Consider the following 20,737-nt stretch of genomic DNA (forward strand, 5'->3'; position numbering starts at 1 on the left):
TGTTGGTGGTTGTCAATGTTTCTTGAAGCCTTTCGATTTCATCTTTGGCGCCTGGCTCCACCTCATCGGACCCTTCCTGTTGGTCCTGTGCTTCCAGTTCTAACTGCTTGATGCGTTGTTTTGCGCGAGTCAGCTGCTCCTGGAGGTGAGCTTCTTGCTCATCGCTCAGCTTGAGTGAGGCTATCAGCGTGTGACTCAGGGAGCCAGTGATCTTTGCTATCTCTTTGTGGTTGTAGCTGCGAGTTGGATCCTGTGCTGTGATGTCAGAGATGTTGGCATCCAGTTGTTCTTGCGTGTGCTGTCGTAGGTTGTTGGCAGCCTGGGGCAAGAAGTTGCATGTCATGATACTTAACCAGTTCTCTAAGTCTTCCCAGTGGGTGGTGTGATCATCAGTGCGAGACATGTTGGCACAAGGTAGGGAAACCTGGAAAAGAGACTGGCACAGATCTGTGAAAGTGTGTGTGAGCTAAGTATGTGATGGGTGGTTAAGTGTGGTTTGCTGGAACTGTGGGCCTCCGTTGACGTGTACTGCTACTTGTAGTCTCTGTGGGAGAAAAGAGTGCATACAGCTTTGGAGGATACAGCTGAGCGGAGGGAGAGTGAGCAAAGACCAGACAAAGCAAGGTAGTACTCAAAGACAGTAGATAGCAATCAGGGCTGTGAAACAAAGAACTAAAACTAAAATAATAGTAATATTCTCAAGGAAGGGAAGATTTTTTTTTTGTAAATAATTCAATAGAGATACTTCAATGAAGGTCAAATTGAAAGGTACCTGGAATCTCTTAATTCTGTGTATTATTGTTGTTATAACTTCCTCTTGGTAGAAAGTGTTAACGACAATAATCGTGCTCCTTCTTATAGGATCGACACCATACACCTGTTACGTGCTCTTTTTTTTTTTTTTTTTTTTTGGAATGCGTTAAGTGAGCGGTAGTCGTTTATTGTTCCTCCTATCAATTTATTTATTAATTTATTTACTTATTCTGCAATTTATTCGACTGTTAAAACTGAACAGAATGTTTGCAAACAATTTCTTTTGAAAACTTCCTGTAATTACTGATTGATTCTCACAGGTTCAGTTCCAGAAATATCATGGGTAGAAGAGAGAAGAGCAGAAAAGACAAGGAAGGAGTTAAATGCAAGTGAGGGAAGGGGTACTGACTCAATTAGCATGTGGATCTAGTTGACCAATAGTTATGCTATGGTAATATGCTAATCCACTAAACCTTACTGCGATTAAAGGCTGCTTTTATTTGGTGCACACCTAAATAAAACAATGTAAAAAGGGAGTTGTTTCCACTTTATCATTAAACTCGCAGAGTGTTTTATCTATACATTTATGTCAATAAATATATACATTACTGCTCCCACTGAAGATAGGAGAAGGGAAAATGGAGCGGAAGGGAAAACAATACTGGCAATAGGAGATTTTGAAAACAAAATTAATCAAAAATAAAATAAAAATAAAAGAAAATAAAAATAAAAGAAAATTAATGTAAAATTAAAAGTAAATAAACAAAATTTTAATTATTGTCGTCTCTTTATTTAAAACAAATGAACGATGAAGTTCCTCGTTATTTATTTAAAAGAAATGAGACTAACAGTGTAATCCAAGCGTTAATAATAATTAACATGCAAAGGAACCGCTTATGACGGTATAGAATGAGAGAGAAAACAAATGAAAATGGGAAATAAACAATAAAACAGAGTGAATAAATAAAGCAAAATAAAGGAATAAAAAAAAGGGAAGAAAAAAATGAATAATAATAAAATAATACAAAAATAAAGAAAAATAAAATGGCTGATCTAATTGGTAACTGGTTTACTTAAACTTTGAAGGTCAAGATTTCCTATTACACAATTGAAGAGCTATTGCCAATGTAATGCTTAGGGTATTGGTGATTACGATTAGCCTAGATTTAACTCTAGTTAATTGTAGCCTATATTCGTCACAAATTAAATACTTCTGAGTCAAAATTCCTTTAATGGGGAGAGGGAGGTGAAAAAGAGTAAAACATAAAATGGGAATGTTCACAGATTGTTAGAGTGGAGATGTGAAAAGGTTAAATCATTTCAACACTGCTACACAACACACTGCATCCAGCTTCAGCGAGCCACACCAATGCTTGTGCTAACCTACGAGGCTAATGGCTTTAGCATAGACTTCCGTGAACACCTGAGTTGTTTACAACAGTGCGCGCATGCGCACTTAAGGGTCAACCCGAAAATCTTTTAAGACTTCCGTGTCACGGCTGTTACTATGGTGACGCACAGCCATACAGTTCAAGACGCACGTGGGTATGTCTGCGTGCAGACAAAGTTTAAAACATTACATGAAATGGCGGCGCATTTCAGTATTACACAAACACTGGGCGCTTATTCTTTACGATATAGCGCTCAATAAATCTCAGCTCTTTGTGAGTGAGGCAAAATATTTCGTGCACTGCAGATGCACTGTTAAAACAATAACGTTATTGCGATCTCGGCGGATCGGAATTCTTCGTGTCAGTTTCTGTGGACACGCAACACAGCATGCAGGGTTTACTGCATCAATTTACTTGATCAAGATTAACAAAACTCCCATTCAAATCAGACTCGGACACGTAGTGTTTCACGAGTAACAGTATCTACTTCACCAAGTGAGTCAATACAAACAGGTACATTAGTTAGCTACTCTAATGTCAACCTAGGGAGACAGCTTAGTTGATTTAATATTGGAACACGCAATAATTAATCAATCTAGCTATAACAAGGCCTTTTAGGAAGAAAGTAAGGAAAACGCTTACTTCTGTCCTGGTGCGCTGTAAGGCGACTTTCTTTTGTCTCAACAGACAATCTTAAATTCGTTTACTGCAGTTTCAACAATAACAACAAAACACTTATACAAACTAAACGTGAGTTTAGATTTCCATTCATTCACACAGCGCCCTGTTATGCGCTCTTAACGTCACATCAACAATAAAATACTCGTTTTCCTGTGTCTCTAATCTATCTTTCCGGATCAATAAATTAGATACAATCACAAATGACTTGTTTTGTGCTTACAATTTAGTTTAAACTGCCAGCATTTTTCTCCACCATAAATATGTAAGATTAATAAGGGAATTAAGATCAATATAACTCAAAGGGGATTGAATTACAGGGAAGAACCGAATTATTATGCAAATTATTCAGAATTAATATTTAACACTTTATCAACTATTCGTCCACCGATAAGTTGAGATTAGGGTATTTTATCAATTCTGGACAGAATATTATCCCGTGGCCTACGGTAATAATACCATAAAGTTATGATAACTGATTAATATGAGCAAGGTAGCAAAATCTTTTTAGTTTAAGGCAGTAACTTGTAAGCACACAGCACAAGACGCTTGTATGTAAAATCAACCAAGACTTTATTGAACTACTCTAATACACACAAACTAAACTAACAAAAACACACAAACATTCATTCAAACAGTGACAGAGAGTGATGTTATTAACGGAGTGTGAATGGAGTCCCAAATGTCTAGCGTTAGACACTATTTCTTGACCGCAACCTGAGAGAATCAAACTACTAGCACTTTAATCTTAGTTCGTTTTCTTAATAAGATTTGCACCAGTTCACTTCAGCCAGAATTAGGAGAATTGTGTACTTGCGTTTAGATGCTCCTGAGCGCGTGCGTTCCCTGTGACGAAGTTGCTGGAGAGGGAATCTCTTCGGCGCTGATTGGCTGGCAGTCGGTCGATGATGCGTTCTGAGGGACAGCACTCGATGGTGAGTGGTTGGTTGGCTTTGCCGGGTGGCGCTTCGTTCGCGGGATTTCCTGGATTGCGGGTTGCTATGCAACGGAGTTTCCTCTGAGTCTGGAGCGACTCTGAGAGGGGTTTCTTTGACGAAGTTCAGCGAAGGATCTTACGGAAGAGTTGATGAGTTTTGCGTGAGCTCTTGGTGGTTTGAAGAGTATGTAAGAATACACGCTGGACGATGGAAAGGTCAGCGAGAGCAAAAGTCACTGCAAAAGCGAGGCACAAGGCAGGCAAAAAGCAACTCATAGCTGCTTGTCATTGGGTTATAAGCGTGTCCATCTGACCCGTCCTTCCTAGTGCGACAGCCAATCAGATATTGTCTTGGGCGGGACCTACGCCCCGTTCTCCGGTTCTTGCATGTAATTAGCGTAAAGTCCACATGATCACGTGTGCCCAAACTCCTGAGAGTTTAGTTAAACGCTTTAATAAGTAAACTTAATAGTTTAAATATGGTGCATCCTACACACATCTACTTTATATCAACATTCTAGAAATCATTTACCCATCAAGTAGGTACCAAAATACATATACTTCCCATAGTGGAGGTGGAACTAAATAAGGATTTCGCTGTGATAAGTGTTTAACACACAAAATTAACTTCAGTAATATACAGCATACATACTACAGAGAATACACATGTATGAGGCAACTTCTGGTGATTAGTTCCTGTAACTGAGGTAGAAAACCTTACAAATAGGCTGTAATGAAAGTTAAACACACAGAAAGAACTCCACAGGTTACATAAAATATACATGATACTTAAGATATATGTGAGGTAAATACTGGTGATCAATTCAGCTTATTGGAAGCAATTTTGAGATCGTTGTTTGTATTAAACCACAAGTGGGTTAATTTCAGTCTATTGGTTTTGGAGACAAAAGTCTCTGGAATTTACAACTGCAGAAAGGGGGGTGTCCCCTGGTTTAGGGTTTGTGGTGATTCTGGGCCATAAGAATGCTTTAGCATCCTTCGTTTCCTGATAAGGCTGTGGATTTATGCATTGGGGTCACCACAGGGTTCTTGGCCATTTGGTCTTAAGTTTGTGGAACAAAGAGGAATCTTTTCCTGCTGTCCTGGCATCGCTGGTTTGAGATTAGACACACACAACAAGGGAAAGGGGGGTGACATCTCCTTTAGCCATCTCGGCACCATGACTGTGTTTTATGACTTACTAATGATTCACTGGGGAATCGTTCCGAACTGTGGAATGTGGTGTTGGGTTAATATGAAATGGACTGTTCAAGGATAATCCTACACACACCAGTCCTCAGGTCTATACACTGGCTCCCAGTTAAATTTAGGATTGATTTTAAAGTATTATTACTGGTATATAAATCATTCAATGGCCTAGGACCTCAATACATTGCAGATATGCTCACTGAATATAAACCCAACAGATCACTCAGATCATTAGGATCATATCAGCTAGAAATACCAAGGGTTCACTCAAAGCATGGCGAGTCCGCTTTTAGCTATTATGCCAGCCGCAACTGGAACCAGCTTCCAGAGGAGATCAGACGTGCTCCTACTGTAGTCACTTTCAAATCCAGACTCAAAACACATCTGTTTAGCTTATGCATTTAATGAATGAGCACTGTGCCAATGTTCGTCCGACTGTTTGTACTGTACTGTACTGTAATAATTATTTTTATTTCTTATTATTTTAATTTATTTTATGTAAAGCACTTTGAATTGCCATTGTGTATGAAATGTGCTATATAAATAAACTTGCCTTGCCTTGCCTTGCAAGCACACTTATCAATGAACCTGAGTCTGCTGCAGTGAAAGCCGTCCCTGAGCCAGCTACTGTGACAGCTGCGGCCGACTTAGCTGCTGAAGCTGTCCTGCAGACCGTATCAGCTCGTCAAAGGATGCCTGTTGTCATTGCCGCTGAGGCTTTATCTAATTATTTGTCGAGTCTTGTCAAGATCCTAGAAGTTCCTTCCAGACCTGTCTTGTCTTCAAGTCCAGAGTCAGCGTCAGAGAGTGCTGTTCCCGAGTCAGACGCAGAGAACGCTGTCCCCAAGTTAACTGCAGAGAGCGCTGTTCCCAGGTCAACTGCAGAGAGCGCTGTTCCCAGGTCAGCTGCAGAGAGCGCTGTTCCCAGGTCAGCTGCAGAGAGCGCTGTTCCCAGGTCAGCTGCAGAGAGCGCTGTTCCCAGGTCAACTGCAGAGAGTGCTGTTCCCAGGTCAGCTGCAGAGAGCGCTGTTCCCAGGTCAGCTGCAGAGAGCGCTGTTCCCAAGGCAGCTGCTGAGAGTATTGTCCCCAAGTCAGCTGCAGAGAGCGCTGTTCCCAGGTCAGCTGCACGGATTGCTGTTCCCGAGTCGGCTTTACGGATTGCTGTTCCTGAGTCGGTTGTAGAAAACGCTAATCCCGAATCAGATATGAGAAGCACTACTTCCGAGTCTGAAGTGAGGAGCGCTGGTTCTGGTTCAACTGTAGAGTTCTATGACCCCGTTCCAGCTCCGCAGCCGGCTGCAGCATTGCCTCTCTCCACTCCTCAGCCGCCTGCAACACCAGCAGTCATGTGTCCTGTTGTCTTCGCCCTCTGTACCCCTGTGCGTTTCCCCGGTCACCCCTGTCACCACATCACCCCGGATTGTTTCCCCCAAGACTGTTCCTCTAGTGTCCCCGTCCAAGTCTCCCCGGATTCTTCGCCCTAAACCCTCATCCAGTCATCCTAAGACCTCTGTTCCACCCATCCATCCTGGACTACCCCCTAAGAACTTTGTTTTGCCTTCGCCTCCCCTTCCTTGTTTACTGTTTCTTATTTGTCACCCCGACCCTGTTATAGTTTATTCTTGTCTGCCTTTATTGTTATTTGTCATGTTTTGTTGGTTTGTGTCCTTGGGGGGGGTTCTGTCATGATTCTGCCATCTAGTCTTTGAATTTCCCTGGTCTTGAGGCAGGATCATGACAGACCCATGTTTTATGTGCAAGCACATGGCCTTGTGTTTGGACCATGTGCTTGTGTTGTCTCGTCACCTAGCCCCGCCCTCCTTGTTATCCTTGTTTAGTCATTATTGTTTCCCCATTGTCACCTGCTGTCTTCATTAGTTTCTCTCTATTTAATCCCCTTGTGTTTGCTGTCCTGTGTCGGTTCATTGTCAAATATAGTGTGATTCCTACATGAGTGTTAGTCATTATCATTGTTAATCATAACTGTGAGTACCTTGTGGAAAGACTTGTCATTGTGAGAGTATTTATTAGAAGTATTGTTTGTTTATTGTCTAGTCATAGTTTAATCTTGTCAGCCTAAGATTCCTTGTCCTGTCCATGTTTTGCCCCCTCGTGGGTTTTGTTTTCCTGTTTTTGTACCAATAAACCTAGTCTTCATTGTACACTGTCTGCATTTGGGTTTATCTCCTTACATAACACTGTTACCTTAAATTATACGTTTATCTCTGTAAAGCTGCTTTGAAACAATCTACATGGTTAAAAGCGCTATATAAATGAAGATGACTTGACTTGTCTGTCTTCGCCATCCTGCCTGAATCACCACTGTGACATGTAGAGCTCTTATTATAGGATTGATCTTTACATTAGTTTCTATTTTTATATTATTTTCAACTGAATTTCAGTTTTTAAAAATTAACTCTAGACAACTAGAGTTATTGAGAAACTAGTTATTGAGAAAATGTTTTGCACTATAGCAGGTTTTGCAGGTATTTTATGTGTCCTCTATTGAAGCTTCATCAACCAACAGTTGGAGAGTCTTTGCCCTATTCGACGTGTGCGGATCCTTTTCCTAGTTTAGGACTTTTTTGGCTTTTGACTCTTTTTTTTTTTTTTTTTTTTTTACACAGTAAGCTTTGTGAGGTTGGACTTTATATACATTTGGCTCTACACCCCTTTCTTCATCGTATTTGAGTTAACAAAATGATTGCTATGAACTGATGACAGTATGAATGACCATGAATGTGACGAGAGATCAGCAGAATGAAACACAGAGACGATCTCCTGATAGTGTGCTTTATTTTTCCACACAGTCTGACACTAAATGAATTGTGCAGATCAGCGACGGTACACACACTCACAGTATCGCTCTTAAACACAGATGATCACGGTGTAATTCCAGTCTTTCAGGAGCTTCAGAGCTCAATCTGCTGCCTTCATCACCACAACTTCTTCTTCTGAAATGATGGTGTTTTATCCTTTATTAGATCTCCACGAGCACAACAGCTTTATATGACAGGAGCGACACACACACACACACACCAGCCTCTGTGCCTCAGCTCACACTGAAACATCTCTATCATGAACATGACAAAGTCAAGATGATATTTGTGTGTGTTTATAATCAAAGACACACAGGTGTTGTTCAGGGTCAATATGACAGACTGAAATGTGTGAAATATTTCTGATCGTAACGAATCCTCCTCAGATTAGACAGAATCAGCTGGAAGGAAGACATCAGATATCAGCGAGTGTTTGTTTCAATCTCAACAAGCTTTGATTCTCAGTAGAGACTGTAGTTTCAGACTCGGCTTTATTCAGTCTTTCTTGGATTATTATTATTTATCACAAACTCTGTGAGACTGAAGCTCTGGTAATGTGCCGATTACTGTGATTTATATATTCTATATGAGCGCACACTGGACTGTCCTGTTTAACACACGTTGCAGGTCCATATAATTGACTATGAACAAAACGATTTAATGTTAAACACTTTTCAAACGATTCTTCCCCCTTTAATTCTCTGCAGGAACAAAGCAACACAAGTAGATGGAAACCAACCTCTGATGGAAACATTAATGACACAGAATCGTAGGTGAAGTCCACAACATTGTATGTCACATGATGTAATTTCTGGATAATCCTGAATCGATTAGAAGACCATATTTCAGACTCATAAGAATCGTCTCAAATGTCACATCAGCTGAGAAACTGAGCTTCTCCAAACACTGAATCAACTGAACTAATAGTATGACAGAATGATCCGATGACATACCTGATTAATCAAATACGTGTATGTTTGTTCAGAGAAAAAAGGCGAAGATAAAGAAGACCAAAGCAGAGAAGTGCAGTGATGAAGAAATGCATTTAGAACTACAACATCTGTCAAGCTGACACTGCTGTAACAGTGGATATCAATAATGAGGATCATCTTTCAGGAATATCACTGAGGGCTTTGAAATCAGGCCATAGAGCAACAAACAAACAGAAAATACCAGAAAAAGCTTAGAAGGAGAAGTGAGAATATGGTTGTGAAACTGTAAATGTCTGAGAATTGGCAGCACTAAACTTGGAATTAAACTTTAATCCCCGAATCACAGAAGCGAACACCATATGAGATGCCATGAGATCTCTTATTTATTATTATTACCTCATTAATCAAATACGTGTATGTTTGTTCAGAGGGAGAAGACTTGAATATAAAGAAGACCAAAGCAGAGAAGTGCAGTGATGAAGAAATGCATTTAAAGAGTATCCGTTACATTCACACTGTGATTCATATGGACATTTCTGTGTAATGTCATTGATCTCAGCTTGACTTATAATATTATGGCCAATATTTCTGGATTTAATTGAAGTTTGAGAATGCTACTTCTCTTGAGTTTATAGAAAGCAGAAGACTTTACTGACTGACTGAATTCACAAACTCTCTACTTGTTATAGGTGGGGATTTCAGTGTTGTGATTGATAGCGCTCTTGATAAATGTCCACAGGCCGACTCTCATCATGTAATTCAGAATATAAACCATTCCTGAGACACTTGATGTGACTGATGTCTGGAGATGGACGGGGTTTATTTGTTGGTGATATCTGAGGTAAAGCTGTGGTAAAGTATGCAAACATCACGTGAGCGTCACTACGGGAAGCAGAAAGTGTCTTCAGACTTCACATCTCTGTTTTCAGCGACTCTCGCCGATCGGTTACATCAGCCGATGTCCAACACACCTAACATGACACATTCACAAGAGGACCACATGGCAAGAACACATGAGGGAAAAGGGAATCACATGACAGGGACCTTGACTATAGGTAAATTACAAAATTAAAGACATGAAACGTTAAAGTGAAAACAAAACCCAAACCAGCATGACTTTTTTTCTTCAATTATCTACAGTCTTCTGCAATGCCCTCCAAATCTCGTGAAGCCTGACAGTGCATTTGGAGAACCAAATAAGAGACACAGAGACCAGATTTCTGCTCAGTTGTTTCTCAGTTTAATACAGTTGGACAGAGGATACATGTGTCAATACATGTATTAGCCTGTTTTCTGCTTGCATCAAAGTTGCGTAAGGAAAACCACAGAGAGGAAGAGAAAGCGTAGACAGCGCACAGAATGCAAACTCAAACAGGGTTTGAACACCCAAAACATATTTTACACTGGCACAAACATCACATCACGGTAAGTCTTTCATTAATCTTCAGGATTATAATGATATCGAGCTCTAGGGATTCTGCTTTAGTTTAGATTAATTTACAGACTCTTTACAATCTGAAATATACAGAGGTGGAAAGTAAACATTAATGTTCAACACTTCCGCTCTTCTGTCGGCCAGGCGTTGGTTCACGCACCCGCTTCGAATGTTATCACCCGATTGAATGGACATTATCAGTGGTTATCGGCCCATTCGTATGGGCCAGTAGGGCCCTACTGTGCCTCCTAGCAGGTGCAGTAGGTTGTTATCATCTATTCACATCGCTGATCAGCATCATACAGGAAGACGTCTCGATCCAGTCCCCCAGCAATACAGTCCGCCGCCAGACCTCAAATTCCCCCCGACTTTCAGGTAAAATGACAGAAAATTAAGACATTTTCAACTGTTCCTATTTAGTTTATGAGCTAAAAAAAAACATTTTTTAGAAAACTGTTATATTAAAGCTATAATAACGTAACATAAAAGAGTTTAAACGAAATTCCAGATATTGTTTTTATTGATTTTTTTTTTATTTGCATTACTGTATTTACCGGTCAAGCTAGCATTAGGCTACAGTTTACTACAAAAACGTTGTTGTTTTTTTAATCGAAACAAAACTGTTAGTATTACTAACAATTTAGCTTCCACCATGGCTAACTAATGAGTTAAAAAAAGCTAGCAGATGAGGGGAAAAAACGATTTATTACACCGTGAGTTTCCTGTAAATTACACCTTTTAGCCAAAGGCGTTCTGTGTAATGACTACACTGTACATATATTTTGTATCTGCTTCATACAGACTCTTCATTCAGGCTATATCATGCTCGTATACCTACTGTATAGTGATAGTGATATCAGGTTTGTGGTAGCTCTATTTTCATTTATGTAGGGCTAAGCTAGCAACAACAGGCTAACGTTAACAAAAATGCGTTAACAAAACGTTAACAAAAAACTGTTCCAAGATTGCAGTGGTAAGTTTATTTGATTTATTATCTATCTAGTTATGTATCTATGTCATGGTCTCCTGGGTTGGTGTTGTGTTCTTTTTGTGTTAGTTTTGCCTTAGTCTTGTTTCCTGTTTTTTTATTTTGTTGGTTCATTCCCTTGTGTGTGCATTCTGTCCTGTTACTTCCTGCTCCTTGTCACACCTGGTTTCTGTCTCATTGTTAGCCGCTCAGTGTACATATACCCCTAGGTTTCTTTATTTCCCTGCCAGATCCATGTTGCTTCCCTCTGTGTCTTCCATGTAGTCTGTTACATTTATTTGATTAAAACTTAGTTCCTCCACCTGCCTGCCTCCTGACTTTGTTGCTGCATTTAGGTCCTCACCATCCATAACTCGTGACATCTAGGCCTATGTTTTAATACATCATGCACATTAAGGAACAAAAATCTAGCTTTTGTTGTTTCCATTAGTCATGCATGTGTCCTTATTGCCTTTTTTTCCAGAGATGGGAAAAGCATTGAAAGGCACACGGACGACACGGTTAAGAAACATCAAGATAAAGGTGCTGAGGAGGAATATCAATGGTTGTGTAAAGGTTCATTACCTTACACATAAAGACATCCCCAAGCCCAGCTCCCAACAAACAGGCCTTTTGGACTCCACACTTGTTCCATCAGAACAAGATGAAGCAGCAGGCTGTAGTTCATCTTCTGAGACTGCATAAAGTAAGGCAAAGAAGAGAGAGCTAAATGCCTGGGATGCAGTCAAGGAGGACATGCTCAAAGTTTCATTTGAAACTTCAGCACCAATCACTTCCAAGTGTTCTGTCTGCCAATGGCATGCTGATTATAGGTGCTTGGAGTGCAGCACCACGGCAGTCCTCTGTGAAGCCTGTCTGAGGAGCACTCACCACAATTCATTGCACATCCCTGATAAATGGAATGTATGAACAACAGCATTCACTCACACATATACATATAGCAAAATATTTGTAAATCTTGTTTTAGCACAATACTACAATTTGTGTTGTCTTGAATTACTCATTTCCAAAACTATTAGTTAAAGTTTTCTTTCTTTCAGAATTCTTCTTATGAACCATCCTACCAGGGGCTATTCCTGTATTTACCCGAGGGCCATGAAAACCATGCTGTGTACAGGAAAGATATAAAAGTCACTGTCAACACAGGTTTGTCATTTTATAATGTTAAAAGTCATGTGTTTAATTTCCTTGACAAAAGAAAAGAGAGGCTGATTAAATGTTGAGCAATGACGTTCTCGTAGGAATTTCTCACACTTCTGATGTGCAATTTTCCAGTAATTACATATCAGGTTACTGGTGACACAGTGTCTGTGTTAATATACATTATAGTAATGATAATGGATTAGATTTATATAGCGCTTTTCAAGACACTCAAAGAGCTCTACATTGAATCCATTATTCTTTCACTCATTCATACTTGGTGATGGTAAGCTACTTGTGTAGCCACAGCTGTCCTGTGCCAATGAGTGCAAATGGCCACTGCCATGCTGCCGTCTATCAATAAGATTGTCTATCATTATCAATAGACTATTTTATTGTATTCCTTGGTTATGTTTTTATGGTTTTTTTTTTGCAGGACGTCTCTGCACCATCCCTATAGATATGTGCGAGTGTGAACCTGAAGCCTGCACTGTTCTGCGGTATGAGCTCTGGCCAGCAACAGCTGAAAAGCCTCAAACTGCCTTCTCCATTCCTTTACTGGAACTTTTTGTTTGTCTGTCACTGGAGTGTCAGGTTTCTGTTGAGGGTTTTTGCAACACTCTGCGCTGGAGAAACAATCTGACTCTTACAGAGGTGAGTCAGATTGCAAAGGTAATTTTGAAGTCCCATCTGTGACACCAACATTTCAGATCATGATATATCACAACAAAGAGTAAATCATTACGAAAACATCTAGGATCTTACAGTTGTATAAAAAAAGAAGATTGCTGATTTTTCATTTTTTATAAGAAATATATTTATAATTATATTTAGAATTTGGTAATGAACCATGCAAAGTATTACTTTGGCTTTTAATGTTAATGATGTTTCAGTAACATTTTTGCTGACGCGGTTAATACCATAGGTTAACGCACTCTACAGAGCCCTGGTGGGAGAATCCATTTCCCACTTTAGGCATCACCACTTCCAACAAAGGAGTTTGGTGGATATTTGCCCTCAGTTTGATGATGGGACTACGTGTCCAGCATGTCCATAGGTGGGTTCTACTCCTAGCTTAGTTCATGTTAGATTACTTGATTGCAGTTCCCATGAAATGATCAAATTGAATCAATGTGAAGTGTTACATTTTGATATAACGGTAACAGTATATGTTCACCAGCATGGTGTGAGTATGAATGAGGGAACTTGTGCATCTTTTATCTTTTTTGTTGCACCAGATACAAAACCAGAATTACTCAAGTTATTGTTTCCTAGGTGGATGGAGATATGATAGTAACTCTGGATGCCAACTTTGGCCTTGTGAGGAAACAAAGCTCAGGGACAAGCCTAGTTGAGCCCTTACATGGGACCCGCATGTTTGTTGCTGAAAATAATGTACAGGAATATCTGCTTTCACATCCTGATAATTCCAAGCCTCACGAGGTTAGTCACAGTTGTAGAATACTTTATCACAAACTTAAACTAATAGAAAAACACCTAAGTCTTCCCATAACCATCTGCATTTTTCCTTATCCCAGGACTGCAGTAACTTCAAGGCTGGCAACATGCTGAGATCACAAAAAAAAAAAGAGAAAAAGCTTGATGTTACAGGAGTGTTTGGAGCCTCCTGTCGTCATGAAATCCCACTGATGTTTGTAAACATGAGCCAAGGAGAACGACAAGTCTATGACATACTGTAATAGAAGTGTATTAACTTGTGATATGTGTATGGGCGATATTGCAACATACTACTAAATGAGCTCAGCATAGTGTATCAGAATTCCCATGTTTTGTGTTGTTATAGGCTAGCTTATCCCCTGTATGTCATTGATGAGCTTCTTCAAAGATGCACAAAGAAGAACATACACTTGCGGGTGGTCTATGATATTGCCTGTGTTGTTGCCTCACATTTGAACGTGAGTTCTTTTTTAAACTTCTGTGTAAAGTTTCAATATTTTCTAAAAGATCTTAAAATTACAAATAAAAGCTCTGCCATACTGTGTTCAAACAGAAATCAGGTGAGGGTATACCTCCCAACATCTCCTTGGCTGTGCCGGCTTTTCACGTTTATGGACACAAACTGCCCTGCCAGGTAATACCATTGGATTTAAACAGATGTCAGGATCTGTGGGAACACTTCATTCCCTCCTTGTTTAGCTTCCATTCTCCTGTCCTCTGCAATGCTTAAATAAAGTAGAAAGGCCTGATAGTAATCTTGAATCTAGCATTTTCCTGATGTTTTCTAAACTTGTTTCACAGCCGTGCTGTTGCGGACAATGTGAGAGGTTGTGTCAATCTTTGTGATATTTTACAACTTTGCTTTAATCACAGATCAAGTACAGCACCAGACGGCTTAGTGGGTTCGGGCTTACTGATGGGGAAGGAATGGAGAGACTGTGGTCTTTCCTCCGAAGATTCGCCAGGGTCACAAAGGAGATGACTCCATCTCACCGGCTTGACCTGCTGACTGATGCACTTCTGCACTATGGACGGAGAAAATCTACTGACCTTGGTTAGTTTACCATTGTATGGCGATGTCATAAATCAGTGCTAGTAGTTTAACGCACTGTGCTTGTTGGTTTAAATTTTAGACATTTTATATTTTCTGGAGTTTAGCTTGAACAAATTGTACTACGCAAGTAAATTCAAGTATTTCTTTGCAGCGTTGAACCTCCTGCAAAAACTGGACAAAGCAGAGAAACTATCAACTCTAGCTGAAGAAGACATTTCATCTGTCATCAGAGAGGCACCAGGTAAATTGAGCACAAGAAGCAGAAGGAGTAAAAAATAAAATTGTGTTGATTAAGATTTACGATCATATAATTTTCCATTTAATTTACAACCATTTTGCACATAGTGGTATTATGTAGAATTGATCAGTCGGTTGTTTTGTTTGTTTGTTTTTATTTGTTTTGTTTTTTAGTGTTGATCTCTGAGCAACACATTGAGAGATGGAAGAAAAGAGAGATAGAGCTGTCCCAACAGAAACCAAAACCAATCAGAAGCAACTGAAGTGAATGTTTTAACCATTGTTTTAAGCAAATGTAACTACAGTAATTACCCAAAAAAAAAACTGACAAAATAAAAGAAAAAGAAATATAGCTGTAACATTTTCATCTGATCTCCAGACACTGTCTCTAAATGGAAAAAGGACTACATTAACCCTCTGGGGTCTGAGGGGTTTTTGGGGTCCTTGAGATGTTCTGACATGCCCTGACATTTGTGCTTTTTTCAGTTGCTTATAAACATATTAATGGCAAAAGTGTAAATTCACTCTATTTAGCACAAACAGGGCTACCATAATATGTGAACAACTTGCATGTACATGTTTGTATTTTTGAGAGAATAATGTTTATGCATGGTTTTTTAAAAAACAAAAAACTAAAGTTTCTGAAATAAGGCCATAAAACATATTCTAAAATATATGTAAATAAGACTTTTGACGAATGGATTTCGTTGCCTAGAATTTTTTCTTCAAAATTATGTGAAAATCATCCTGCCTAATCATTCACATAACACAATACATTGATTTAAATCTTGTAAAACACTTTTTGTTTGGAAAGGCCATATGCGGGTGGGCGTGATTCACACCTGCAGAGTCAATGGGGCCCGCATAATGAGGCTGCATACGTAATGAGCCTTTCATTCAGGTGTGTGACTCAGCCACAAGAATGCAAGGACAATATATAACTGGTTTGTACAAAAACTGCAAATTGTACAATATCCAAGGTAAACATTTCTAGTAATTGTGCAGTTAATTGTTCTCATACTGTATTTTCAGATTTGGAATATATTCTCTTCCCAAATGTGTCACTAATAAAGCTTGATAAAATTATTTAAAGAGAAGGCTTATAATGACCTTTTAAGATTTTGTTTACATCTATCCATATATATATATATATATATATATATATATATATATATATATATATATATATATATATACAATTTTTATATTGTATAAGGTTATACAATTACAACAACATTTAAAATTGTAACAATATTTCCAGTGTAATCTTTCTTTGTATTCGCGATTCATATTAAAACAGTATTTTTGCCAGCTGTAGTAGCTCAGCATGCACGCATCTGTGCGTTCATTCATTCAGATTAGAACAAAGCAAACTGAACTGACCTAATTCCTCAGCGGGATCCATTTGCTCCTCGAAATGATACTTCCAGAACTTCTGAGGTCATTTTTTGCAGGATTATTATCAAGATAGTATATTATTCCTCACAGCATCGTAAAGTACATAAGTCTGAAAGTGAACTCGCGGTGTGTGTTATCCAGCTGATGTGGGCGTTTCACAGGTTTGTTTGGATCGGCTCACATTTGTTAATGAAAAAATTATTAAAAGTAAGATACAATTGATACAAAACGAAATTCGTTTTAAAGAAAGGATTTGTACTTTCTGTTTTGAGGTCTCTGTGAAAGTTTGAAAGTCTTTTAGTTTTTTTTTTTAGAGCGCTCACGTCCATAATGGAGAACTGTCACGTAGCCTAATATTGTTTTTTCCTCATACATGCGAACACGAAAAATAAAAGACAAAAGACTTTTAAGTAAAACTTACTCCGAAATTGTGTTCTCGGCGGAATTCGCTCTTCAATATGCTGCCGTTCGTCGTCTGTTACAATCTTCCTCTGAGGAAAAAGTGCATTCTTCCTCGCTGTCCAGAATCATCTGAAGGGCATCTTTATTACCGGAGAAGCGTGTCATACTCAAAACGCGATGAACTATCAGTAAGTCTGATGAAGAAACTTTTTATGGCATTGATCGAGGGGCGTATGCGATGCATACTAGATCACCTAACTATTTACATGTGAATCGCGCCGGGGGCGGAGCGGCCTCAGCTGATTATAGAGATAATGAAGCAGAAGGAAAAACGGTACCTCTCCTTGCTTTCAAACGGATTACGTGAGTTGAAAACATTTGTTTTTTATATAAATTACTTCATTTAAAAGGGGAGATTTCAAGCTTCATAAGGACATATCTCACGTGCCTGTGTGAGAAGTATTCGCTGAGTTATGATTCATTTTCGGACGCGTTTCAGACTGGTCTCCACGGAGAGAGAGAAGGCAGAACTCGCTTTGTGTTTATTTTTCTTTATTTTGCGAAAAGCACAACACTTTGTTTTTATTGTGAGTGTACACAAAAATAGTACACACTTAACAGGATAGATTGATGTATAACACAAGCATATAAGATAAAAATTTATATTTTTATTTTATTATTTTTTTGCACTCATACGGAAAAAAACGAGCCTATCGCGCCGGCGCGATAGCCGACCTCAGGGGGTTAAGGAGTTGATAAAGTTCTACAATCTCAAGTAAGAATTCAGTGTCTTGTCTACTGATATGTAATAACAAGGCACATTGGTGTAGGAAACTGTTGCAGTGGCCCTGTTCAGACCCAGTATTAACATGTGGTCTGACTGATACAAAGTGGTCAGCCCTAAGTGTGTCTGACCTGGTATTTAAATACATTCCAGTGTTTCCCCTACAGTGACTCAACTGTGGTGGCCTGCCACTGCTATATTGTTAGCACCACGCCTTTAAAAAGCACATGGACAACGTCAACATTTCTGAATTGAATCCTCTGTCAAATGCTGTTAGAATGCTGTTACATGAGACCTGGACAACTTCTGTGTGTGGTTTTACCAGATCCAACCACAATGTGGTACACACTGATTATGTTTAGACCTGTATTTAAAGCTGTCCTCTGTTCATGTTAATACCAGGTCAGAACTGGGCCAATGATGTTATGAATTCCAAAATGATGTCATCTGCAATATTTGGTAAGGTCTAGCTTAGTAACTCTTTATGGTTGGCAACCACCAAATTTTCTGATATTCTTTTTGTAATACACAGATCTGGGACTTGTGAGGCATACATGGGGGATGAAACAGAGTAAGTTACCCGTCTCCATATGTTGCTGATCTTTGATAGAATGTGTAAATGGTGTTTTGATAATATTCATGTACTACCTTTGTAGAACTGAGAACTCCCTGCTTAACATGGAGAAGAAACACCGCTTTAAGACCAGATGGAAAGAATCAGATTTGAACTTCCAGTGTACTCTTAAAGATGTTGACCAGGAGCTCAGATCCCAGCTGATCTGCAGAGCTGGAACTGAATCCAGAGAGAGAGCAGTACTCCTCCAACTGAAAAGAAAATATCCAGGTAAAGTGATGTGGACAAGCTGAACAGTTTCATTAATGTAGATACTATTAGAGAGACAATGTTTAGCACTTCTGGTTCTGTTAAAGCACTTCTGTTATTTGTGGCTTTAGCTTAGCATGAATCTAATCTGATTCAATGATTCATGCTAAGCTAAAGCCACAAATGGGATCTCAAGACTCAGAGAACGGCTGGACGAACAGGGGAAAGGTAAAACTCAATTGTTTAACTCGAGGGGAGGTGGAAAAGAAGCACATTTGCCCAAATTAAAGTTCCTTTAAAGGTGTCATGACCCACATTTTGCATTTTTCCTCGAGAATCAATGTATGTTATGATTGCCTAACGATTATACATTGGCCGGGAAGCCAATATTTCAAAGTGAAGCGTTTGTTTACCTCAGGGTTTGTAAAATATCCCACGTGCACGCGCACTCAAATACGATATTTTGATTTCTACCCTGGCTTGACGTCACGACGGTGGAGGATATGCCATATATGGACAGCGCAGCAGGAAGCCACGCCCTACCCCTCTCCCCCTCATATTCATTCGGCAAAGAAAGATGGAGACTACTTCACAAACCCCAGCACAATAGAAACTACCAGACAGTGACATTAGTGTACGCTGAAATAAAGTCTTTCACTTCAGAAAAACTGACTTTCTTGTCCTGTCAGCCGTTATCCTGTGCTCGGAGCGCACACTCAATACACGCGTAAATGCGGAGGCGCCTGCGCTGTGTATCGCCTCACTGATCAAGGGCAAAAGAAACTACGAGCATGCAACGCCGTTACGTTGAAAATTACACGAAATAAAAGTAAAGCAGGTATGATTTTCATTATATTCAACAGGAGCAGTTTCCATGTTTCATTAACAGTACTTGTTAGTATTGTGTATTCACCATGGTAACTGTTGTTTCCATGTTAACCCCCAAATGCCTAATAATAAGCCCAAATAAGTGCACCTATTCATCAAAAAGAAAAGTGTAACAAGTGTACAAAAAAGTGTACAAAAAAGTAGGTAACAATGCTTGTATGCAAACGAATGACTAGATGATTTTGATATATCTGTCAAATTACAAACACTGCTAGGAGTAGACAAGAGGGAGATTGTGACATTGATACTTTGATGCATAATGTCCACTACAGTGTCAGAGTCAGGATGGTACTTTAGCAAATAAGCCACTTCACTAGACATTAGTTGGTCATCTAATACACCGTGACTCACTGAAAAGTACATAAACATAGTTTTACATATGATACATTGTTATTATGAAGTTTGCCCTCAACGATAAACAGACAAGAAAATGATACAGCTATATTTTCATAGAATTGTATATTAAATAACTATGACAACATATCATTATTATATTTTTTTTTATAGAATAGATAAGGATAGATAAATAAAACAAACAAGATTGCTCCTGTCTGCCTCGCTGCCTGCTGTGAGTGTGTTTGTTTGATTCGGTGCGATAAGCTCCGTCTTAGCCATATATTTCTTTGTTTTGAACCATCATTTTACTACCATTTCTAGTTGTTTATACTACTACATTTTACCCAACATCTCAGATTAACCCAACATCTCAGATTAACCTGACATCGCTAGCTTTTGTTATTAGTACTACTAGCACAAAACGCTAGTAATTCGCTAGCCTGTTAACGCGCCACCCGTGCGCTCAGCTATTTTATTTATTTATTTTTCTCTCGCGCGTCCGCGCCTTTGAGTTCATAAAAAGCTCAGGTGAGTAAGAATCACTCAACAAACACGGTGAGTAATGTCTTGTCCTGTTATTGTCACTTGCACTTCATGTCACATGTTTAGTATAGGCTTCTCTGTCGACAATATAGGATTTATATGTGATAAATGTAAGGAGACAGTTAGGTTGACAGAGAAGATTTCAGAATTAGAAACACGCATCCAAACTTTAATTGAGGATAGTAAGAGTGCTAGTGCTTTAGATGTTTTGGATGCGCATAGAATAGTGCACACTTTACATGAGTCGGTTCTGGCTGAAGTAGAGCCTGTGCAGCCGGGCAAATGGGTGACAGTGAGGGATCGCTCTAGTCGCGGATCTAAAAACCACTCTTCCGTTCCGATTACCATAACAAATCGATTTGCCCCGCTCAGTGAAACACCCACTGAGAATGATTGTGCCCTAGTTATTGGCGATTCTATTACACGGAACGTGAAAATAGAGACACCAGCCACCATAGTCACATGTTTGCCGGGAGCCAGAGCGCCTGACATCAAAGCAAATTTAAAAGTGCTGGCTAATGCTAATCGTAAA

At 39.3% G+C, this 20,737-nt stretch overlaps 1 protein-coding gene across 2 annotated transcripts; it reads left to right on the forward strand.

Annotated features, from left to right (window-relative positions):
- The first annotated feature begins 10,043 nt into the window (after positions 1–10,043).
- On the forward strand, positions 10,044–15,345 carry LOC308689370 (uncharacterized protein). 2 transcript variants are annotated; one of them, XM_081363018.1, is made up of 12 exons: positions 10,044–10,144; positions 11,606–12,045; positions 12,183–12,288; positions 12,719–12,954; positions 13,208–13,339; positions 13,558–13,725; positions 13,821–13,978; positions 14,087–14,198; positions 14,294–14,374; positions 14,614–14,794; positions 14,946–15,035; positions 15,206–15,345. In XM_081363018.1, the coding sequence occupies exons 6-12, from the start codon at positions 13,570–13,572 to the stop codon at positions 15,292–15,294; spliced, it is 867 nt and encodes a 288-aa protein (XP_081219144.1). In that variant the 5' UTR covers positions 10,044–10,144; positions 11,606–12,045; positions 12,183–12,288; positions 12,719–12,954; positions 13,208–13,339; positions 13,558–13,569; the 3' UTR covers positions 15,295–15,345. The 2 variants fall into 2 exon arrangements, with proteins under 2 accessions (XP_081219144.1, XP_081219143.1); XM_081363017.1 differs by having other exon boundaries at positions 10,053–10,144; positions 12,719–12,936.
- Positions 15,346–20,737: the final 5,392 nt, after the last annotated feature.

Source organism: Scardinius erythrophthalmus, assembly GCF_964197995.2.
Source record: "Scardinius erythrophthalmus genome assembly, chromosome: 4".
Classification (NCBI taxonomy): domain Eukaryota; kingdom Metazoa; phylum Chordata; class Actinopteri; order Cypriniformes; family Leuciscidae; genus Scardinius; species Scardinius erythrophthalmus.